Source organism: Meleagris gallopavo, unplaced genomic scaffold, assembly GCF_000146605.3.
Source record: "Meleagris gallopavo isolate NT-WF06-2002-E0010 breed Aviagen turkey brand Nicholas breeding stock unplaced genomic scaffold, Turkey_5.1 ChrUn_random_7181001957369, whole genome shotgun sequence".
In the NCBI taxonomy this organism is placed as follows: domain Eukaryota; kingdom Metazoa; phylum Chordata; class Aves; order Galliformes; family Phasianidae; genus Meleagris; species Meleagris gallopavo.
This window is the reverse complement of record NW_011217634.1, coordinates 51,318-60,071: the sequence shown is the minus strand read 5'-3', so window position 1 is coordinate 60,071 and position 8,754 is coordinate 51,318. Positions and strand designations below refer to the sequence as shown.

The 8,754-nt window shown below is 58.9% G+C and overlaps 1 protein-coding gene across 6 annotated transcripts in view; it reads right to left on the bottom strand.

Moving 5' to 3' along the window:
* Positions 1 to 1,580: 1,580 nt before the first annotated feature.
* PNPLA6 (patatin like phospholipase domain containing 6) overlaps positions 1,581 to 8,754 on the bottom strand; it is an 18,582-nt gene continuing 11,408 nt past the window's right edge. For 2 of the 6 annotated variants that reach the window (XM_010728320.3, XM_010728321.3), the window contains exons 26-36: positions 8,409 to 8,565; positions 7,965 to 8,081; positions 7,798 to 7,867; positions 6,817 to 6,933; positions 6,401 to 6,517; positions 4,780 to 4,928; positions 4,558 to 4,710; positions 3,725 to 3,841; positions 3,099 to 3,195; positions 2,905 to 3,014; positions 1,581 to 2,012 (exon numbers count right to left, since the gene is read on the bottom strand). In XM_010728320.3, coding sequence (XP_010726622.1) covers positions 1,947 to 2,012; positions 2,905 to 3,014; positions 3,099 to 3,195; positions 3,725 to 3,841; positions 4,558 to 4,710; positions 4,780 to 4,928; positions 6,401 to 6,517; positions 6,817 to 6,933; positions 7,798 to 7,867; positions 7,965 to 8,081; positions 8,409 to 8,565 — 1,270 coding nt within the window. In that variant the 3' untranslated portion in view covers positions 1,581 to 1,946. The remainder of the gene's footprint in view (positions 2,013 to 2,904; positions 3,015 to 3,098; positions 3,196 to 3,724; positions 3,842 to 4,557; positions 4,711 to 4,779; positions 4,929 to 6,400; positions 6,518 to 6,816; positions 6,934 to 7,797; positions 7,868 to 7,964; positions 8,082 to 8,408; positions 8,566 to 8,754) is intronic. The other 4 variants (XM_010728322.3, XM_010728324.3, XM_010728323.3 and 1 more) reach the window with 3 other exon arrangements.

Here is an 8,754-nt window from a genome sequence, read left to right as displayed (position 1 = left end):
GGGGGCACCGGTGGGGGGTGGGGGGCGATGCTGGGTGCTCTGTGGGTGATGCTGGGTGCCTTGTGGGGTGATGCTGGGTGCCCTGTGGGTGATGCTGGCTGCCCTGTGGGGTGATGTTGGGTGCTCTGTGGGGTGATGCTGGGTGCTCTTTGGGTGATGCTGGGTGCTCTGTGGGGTGATGCTGGGTGCTCTTTGGGGTGATGCTGGGTGCCCTGTGGGGTGATGCTGGGTGCTCTGTGGGGTGATGGGCATCCCATGGCTGCACTATGTCCCACAGCGTTGCCAGCTGTCCTGTGGCTCTGGTGGCTGTCCTATGGTGGTGACAGCTGTCCCATGGCCATGTTGAATGTCCCATGGGGGTGGTGCCTGCCCCATGGTGGTGACAGCTGTCCCAAGACAGTGGTGGCTGTTCCACAGTGGTGACATCTGTCCCAAGGTGGTGGTGGCTGTCCCACGGTGGTGCCAGGTGTCCCATGGTGGTGGTGACTGTGCCATGGTGGTGACAGTTGTCCCATGGCAGTGGTGGCTACCCCATAGTGGTGACATCTGTCCCAAGGTGGTGGTGGCAGTCCCATGGTGGTGACAGCTGTCCCATAGTGGTGCCAGGTGTCCCATGGTGGTGGTGGCTGTTCCAAGGTGGTGGCAGTCCCACGGTGGTGACAGCTGTCCCAAGATGATGGTGGCAGTCCCACAGTGGTGACAGCTGTCCCAAGGTGGTGGTGGCTGTCCCATAGTCATACCAGTTGTCCCATAGCGGTGACATCTGTCCCACAGTGGTACCAGGTGACCAACGGCAGTGGTGCCAGTCCCATGGTGGTGACAGCTGTCCCAAGACAGTGGTGGCTATCCCACAGTGGTGACATCTGTCCCAAGACAGTGGTGGCTGTCCCACAGTGGTACCAGGTATCCCATGACATTGGTGGCTGTCCCACAGTGGTGACATCTGTCCCAAGACAGTGGTGGCTGTCCCACAGTGGTACCAGGTATCCCATGACATTGGTGGCTGTCCCACAGTGGTGACATCTGTCCCAAGACAGTGGTGGCTGTCCCACAGTGGTACCAGGTATCCCATGACATTGGTGGCAGTCTCACAGTGGTGACATCTGTCCCGAGATGATGGTGGCTGTTCCATAGTGGTACCAAGTGTCCCATGGCACTGGTGACAATCCCACAGTGGTGACAGCTGTCCCAAGACAGTGGTGGCTGTCCCACAGTGGTACCAGGTATCCCATGACATTGGTGGCAGTCTCACAGTGGTGACATCTGTCCTGAGATGATGGTGGCTGTCCCACAGTGGCGTCAGGTGTCCCATGGCGGTGGTGGCAGTCCCATGTCAGTGCCAAATGTCCCACGGTTGGTAGTGGCACTGGCTGTCCCATCACGGTGCCATGGAGGTGCCAGGTGTCCCCAAGGGTCTCCACATCTGTCCCTGTCCCCATGCCCTCCCTGTTACCCCCACCCCACGCCCCCCACGTGTGTCCCTGCCCCGCATGGTGCGGTGATGCTGTGGATGTCACCTGGCGCTGGCTGTTCCCGTGTCACTGCCCACCCGCTTTTGCTCTGGACAAAACGACGCTGGGTTCGTTTTTAAATAACAATAATTAAAAAAACAAAACAAACAAACAAAACAGAACGAAACAAAACCGAAAGAAAATGTACAGCAGTCATTCCTCCCCACCACCACGAGGTCGGTCCTGCGGAGCGGGGGGATTTGGGCCAGTGCAACAGTGCAGGATGGGGGGAGAAGGAGGGTCCCTGGAGCCCCCCCTGTGACCCCACAACTTGGGGACAGCAGTGGGGACAGTCCTGGGTGGGTGGGGAGTGCCACGGAGCTAAGCCCTGGCTGGGGAAGCAGCCACAAAGAGGGGTGGGGGGCCCCGGGGTGCGGAGGTAGTGCTGGGGGCAGCAACTGGGGGGCTGCTGGGGTCCTTCAGTGCCTTCCAGGTTCAGGTGGGGGGCGTAGAGGAGGGCTGAGCCAGGCTGGGGCGGTGCCGCAGGGTCTGCTCTTCCTCCTGGAGAGAGAGGGGATATGTGGGGGTCACTGGGGTGGGGACATTGGGATGGGGATACTGGAATTGGGACATCAGGGTGGGAACGTTGAGATGGGGACGTTGGGATGGGGATACTGGAATGGGGACATCAGGGTGGGAACGTTGAGATGGGGACATTGGGATGGGGATACTGGAATGGGGACATCGGGATGGGGACGTTGGGATGGGGACATCAGGATGGGGACGCTGGGATGTGGACACTGGAATGGGGACATCAGGATGGGGACGTTGGGATGGGGACGTTGGGATGGGGATACTGGAATGGGGACATCGGGATGGGGACGTTGGGATGGGGACGTTGGGATGGGGACGGTGGGATGGGGATACTGGGATGGGGACGTTGGGATGGGGATACTGGAATGGGGACATCGGGATGGGGACGTTGGGATGGGGACGTTGGGATGGGGATACTGGAGTTGGGTCTCCAGAATGGGGATAGCAGGGAAAGGACAGCAGGATGATGGGGACATTGGGATGGGGACACTGAGGAAGGATGGGGTCACCAAGATGGGTGCACTGGAGCAGAGATACCAAGATGGGGACATCAGGACACGGATATTAGAATAGGGACACGGGGATGGGGATGTCAGGATGTCAGAATGGGGACGCAGGGGTGGGGACACCAGAATGGACACTGGGATGGTGACATTTGTGTAGGGACACCGGGATAGGGACATGGGGATGGGGATACCAGGATGGGGAACCCCCCAGGACACCCCATTTCAGGGATTCTCCACAACCTGGGGACAGGACTCGCCCCATGTCCCCCCACGGATGGGGTGAGGGCAGCATTGGGAGCCCCAAGCCCAGGGTCAGCCCATTTTGGAGGGTCTCTATGGCCAGGGGCACTCACAGCCTCTGTCACGCCGGCTCCAGGCCACTCTGTTGGGGCGAACGCCTCCTCCTCGCCCCGCGACAGCTCCGGCCCCTCGTCCTCGTACTCGGTGAGGTAGTCAGACTCCTCTAATGGGAGCAGAAAGGAGGGAAAAAGGGGGGTTTAGGGCCTGAATGCAGCCCCCGGCCCCAGCCTGTGAGATGGGTGCTCACCATCCGCGTATCCATCCGATGGGTAGGGCTTGGCAGGCTCAATGCGGGAGATGATCTCTGCCAGGTCTGTGAAACCAGCACTGGGGTACGTGAGCACCTACGGGGGGAAAGGGGTCCGTGAGATGTAACCCCCAAATGGGAGAGGGGTGAGGATGGGGGACGTGAGGTGGGTGATGGGGTGGAAGGGGACTAAGGCGGATAAAAGGGTGATTTGGGTGTCCCTTATACTTGGAAATCCCTTGCAGAACTTGAATGACCCAATGAAGGACTGGGGTGTCCCTGTGGTCTTGGGTGTCCTTGAGGACCTGGGTGGCCCTTGGGGAATTTGAATGGCCCAGCAGAAATTTGAGTGGCCCAATGGGCCTTGAGAACCTCAGGCGTTCTTTGAGGAGATTGGATATCTTGGAGGACATGTGAGCATCTTTGGGGGAACCTGAATGTCCCTGGGAGGGTGAAGTGGGATGGGAAGTGGGGACAGAAGAATGGACCAAGGAAGGACAAATGGATGGAACAAGGAGGGGACGAGATGGAGAGGAGTGGCGTGGCCCAAGGGAGCAGGAGGGTGGGTGCCCTGGGACAGGTTCCCCACTCCTGTTGCCCACAGACCCTGGTGCCATCCGACTCACATCCATGCGTTTGCTCTCATAGAAGTCGGCCGAGCGCCGGTCCCTCACCATCTTCTCAATGATGTCACTCTGACTCCAGCCATCAAAGACCGATTTGCCATGCTGGTAGCCCACATCCTGTGGGAAGAGTGTGGCCACAGCTCGTTGGTGGCTTGGGTAAACCAAATGATGGCTTTGGGAGGCTCAAAGGATGGCCTGAGCACTCAGCTGATGGCTAGAGCATCCCAACCCATGGCGAGGACATTCCAACTGATGGTAAAGGGCACCCAACTTTTTCCTGGGGCACCCAAATAACGGTCAGGAAGTCTTAAATGATGACACGGGGACCATGAATGATGACCCAAGCACCTCAAATGATGGCCAGGACACTGCCACTGACGGCTTGGGCATCGTAAATGATGGCCTGGACAAGCCTAGGTGATAGTTCAGTCACCACATGAATGGTCAGTGCACACAGATGATGGCCAGGGCACCCAACTGAAGGCTAAGACATCTCAATCAGGGGCTGGGGGACACCAAAAATGCCAGCACCCCAAGTGACGGCCTGCTGTACCTCGCTGATGGCTGGGGCACCCAACCCAGTGACCTGGGCACCATAACCGATGGGCCAAAGCACCTTAAATGCTGGTTGGGACACCCAACTCATTGCTGGTTGATGAAACCTGATGACCAGGACACACAGTTAACGACCTGGGTGCTCAAGAGGTGGCCAGGACACGCTGTTAATGACCAGGACACCCCAAATGATGGCTGAAGGACCCCACGAACCCATGACGCGCGACACCCCATTGATATCCCAAAGCCACCCACCAGCCTCCTCGCCCCCGACTCACATAGATCTCATCGAACTTGCCAAAATCCATCGTCTTGAAGCGGTCGATCGGGGGACGGATGTACTCACAGTACGAGCTGGACTTCACCACCTCCAGCTGCCTGACACACGACACATACGCCAAGCGCGACTGGATCTCCGCCATGTCGGGCACCTGCCAGGATGGGCTCCTCAGCATCCTGCTGTGTCCCCACGGGTGCCCCCGCGTGCCCTTAATCCTCACCTTGACTTTTTCAGCCCAAGGGTTGAGGCGCTTCCAGAGCAGCCACCACCCCGACAGGTTGTCCCCATAGTTGCACAGGTCTGTCTCGTCCTGGCTGCCCACGTCGATGGCAATCACCGTCTTGGCACCCATGTTGCGAGCGATGTCAGCTGTAGGGAAGGAGGAAGACGGGTTGGCAACACCATGGTTCCCCACATGAGAAGTGGTGGCACAAGAGGAGCAGGGCAAAGGACCCTTCCCAACCATGGGCTGGATGGCAAAGTCATGCTGGGGCCAGTGGGGGGACAAGCGATGTCCCACGGGCGTTGGATTTGAGGGCTGGTGGGGAGCAGAGCAGCGATGCACATGTAGGGGGGATGGAGGGATGCAGGCAAGCTGCGGTGTCTGTAAATGAGGAGGAACCCCAGGAAGATACTCAGTGCTGAGGACTCCAGGAGATGATGCAAGGTGGGTGGGGATGGGTTGAATGGGGAGGAGGATGGAGGTGCCCCAGGGGACACCTGGAGCTGAGGACATCAAGAGATGGTGATGCAGTGGGGAGGAAGCTGGCTTGCATGTGAAGGAGGATGGAGATGCTCCAGAAGAGCACTTGGTGTCAAAGACACCAAGAAACACGATTCGGGATGGCCGCACGTAAAGGAGCACAAAGATGCCCCAGGAGGGCACCCAGCAGATGACGTAGGACAGAGGAAGGTGGGAAGCAAAGGATGGAGGTGTCCTGGGGAGGACGTGTGGTGTCAAAGACACCACGAGGTGCTGGGAAATGCCACACACGGCATGAAGGGCATCTGGTGCTGAAGACATCAAGAGGTGCTCAGAAAATAGATGGGTCATATGAAGGACGCCCAAAGAGGGCACCCAGTGAGTGCTAAGGACACCCAGAGGTGATGCAGGATGGAGGGAGGTGGCTGGCACATGCAGGAGGATGGAGATGCCCAGGGAAGGCAGACGGTGCCAAGGACATCAGCAGAGGAGGATGCAAGTTGGATGGAAGTGGGGAAGGAGTGCAGGAGAACTGCAGTGCCAAGGACACCAAGAGATGGAGGGATGTTTTTTGTGCGTGAAGGACGATGAGAGGACACCTATCGCTAAGAGGAGACGCAGGATGAAGGGCTGCATCCTGTGTGCCAAGAAACATGAAGACATCCTTGGACGCAGAGGCCAACAAGATCCAGTGCAAGATGGACGGACACCATTTGCACAGGAATGAGGATGAAGATGCCCCCAGGAAGGCACCCGACACTGAAGACACAAACAGGCAAGTCAAAAAAATAGGTGGGACAGCCCAAATCCAGCCCGTGTTGCCTTGAAGAGCATCGAAGCCCCATCCCATGGTGGCCACGCGGCCCCAACCCAACTGCCCACCGCTTGGGCTGGACCCAGTTACCAAAAGCCAACGCAAGACGGATGGACGCCTTTCGCACAGGAAGAAGATGCCCCAAGAGGGCAGCCAACACTGAAAACACCAACAGGCAACTCAAAACCAAGCTGGATGGCCCAAATCCAGCCTCAACGGGAGCTCGGAGAGCACTGAAGCCCCATCCCGTGGTGGCCACGTGGCCCCAACCCAACTGCTCTCCACCGGGACCGGACCCGGTGAGGGCGGTGGGATGCTACTTGCCTGGCAGGTTGTTGATGTAACCCCCGTCCATCAGCAAGTTGCCGTCCTTGGGGTCGCAGAGGGGTGGCAGGTACCCAGATAGGGTCATGCTGGCTCGCACGTACCGCCAGAGCGAGCCTGCACCGGCGGGGAACAAATGCAGTGAGCACGGCTCGCCCCGCGCCTGCCTGAGCCCCCCAGGGGGCTGCCCCTCACCCCTGCCCTTGCCCAGGGATGTCTGCACCCCACGGGGGTCCGGTGGGCACCCATGGGTGGCAGAGGGGCCGTTTGCAAAGCTCCACCTGGAATGGGATACGCGTGATTTTTTTGTTTGTTTGTTTGTTGGTTGGTTTTGTTTTCTTGAGGGAAAAAAAATAAAATAAAAAATGGAGCGTTTCTGGAGGGGAGCCGGTGGCCCCGGAGAGGGAGATGCTGACCTGGGACATTGTTAACATAGCAGCCGTCCACGAGGTAGTGGCTGTCCTTGGGGTCGCAGAGTGGAGGCAGGTAGGGGGGATAGGAGGCACTGGCTCGGATGTAACGCCAAAGGCTGCCTGCCAGAGGGAGAGGAACGGTCACGGGAATGGGGGGGTGGGATGGGCACAAAGCCCCGGGCTGGAGATGCGATTTCAGCATCGGGAGAGAGTGGTGGTGGGGAAAGCACTCTGCTCACACCGGGCTGGGGATGGGTTAGGGGTGGTGAGCGGGGATTAGTTGGCGTTAGAGGAGAGGGAGGGGAGAGAGCCAGGCTGCCTACAAGCCACCGCGTTCGCCCCGTGGACGGCTCAATGTCCCAGGTGAGCTCTGGCACCAGGCAAGGATGAGGGGCAGCCACCGCATCGTCCCCATCACCGCACAGCCCCCACCACCATCAGCCCACCCCATCAGCACCACCACCACTGCACTGCCGCCATCACTGCCACCGCGTGGACCCCGCCACCATCAGCACACGCTCCTCATCGTGATGTCTCCACCAGCACCGCTGCGTTGTCCCCGTCATGATGCCTATCCCCGTCACGACATACCGTCCCCATCACGACGTCTCCGTCACCGTCAGCATATTGTCCCCATCATTACCTCCCCTTCACCACCACCACGTTTTCCCCACCACCCCCGCGGTGCCCCCAGCAGGACAGCCCCACACCCCCATGCTGTGAGTGAGGGTTACTGGGGTTAATGTTGAGCAGAGGTGTTAGGAGATGTGCACACTGGGGTGGGTTGCAGCTCTGCATCCCAGTTCTGTCCCTGTCCCCACGTGGGGACATGGGGAATTGCCAGGTTCTGGTGAGGAGCTGAGCTTTGCCCGTCACCAGCAATGGGACACCACCTCTGTCCAGGTGACAGTGACGTTTTTGGGGTGCCAGTGAAGAGATAAAGTGGTGCACAGAGCGTCCCCAGTTCGATGGGGGGGCTCTTACCATCCGTGTGCACCCGCATGGCTGAGGCTGTGATGTCTGTTGTGACGTTGAAGTAGGGAAGCCAAAGGTCCTGTTGGGGACAAGACGAGGTGGGTGACGCCGTGAGGACAGTGGTGGTGGGGGCGAGGGGCAGACAGGTTGGGACCCCAGATTGGGGTACAGCCCACCTCGATCTGCTTGTCCTGGAAAACTTTGTTGATGCTGGCGTTGAAAGATGAGCCCGAAAACATGGAGGTGATGGGGTAGGTGAGGTCCAGGACGGTCGCAAACACCGAATTCATGCGCTGGAGGGGGAGGAAGAGGAGGAGGATGAAGAAGGAGGATTAGAAGGAGGCAGAAGGAGAGGAAGAAGGAGGAAGTTGAGGAAGGGGAGAAAGAAGGAGGAAGGAGAGGAGGAAAGAGGAGAAAGAGAGGAGCAGGAGAAAGAGGAGAAAAGTGGAGAAGGAGGAGGAGGAAGAAGATGGAGAGAGGAGAAAGAGGAGGAGGAAGGAGAGGAGGAGAGCAGAAGAAAGAAGACGAAAGGAAAAAAACTGAGGGAAGGAGGGAGAAGGAAAAGAGGAAGAAGAGGAAGGAAAAGGAGAAGTGCTCACCCCGCTGGGGGTGGCACCCACCTTGGCCCACTCCCGTGCCCGCTGCTTGGTGCGCACAGCGCTGCGCTCCTCGGCGTACAGCGCGCCGATGAAGGAGCCGATGGAGGTGCCGCCAACCATGTCGATGGGGATCCCCACCTCCTCCATCGCCTTGATCACCCCGATGTGGGAGCAGCCCCTGGGGGAGGAGAGGAGAGAAGGTGGGGTGGGAAAAAGAAAGAGGGATGAGAGTGGTCAGCAGTGTCACGGGTCAGTCACAGAATCACAGGATGGTTGGGTTGGAAGGATGGAGGATGATGAAGTTCCAACCCCCTGTGCCATGCAGGGCCACCAACCTCCACGTCTCACAGCAGCCCAGGCTGCCCAG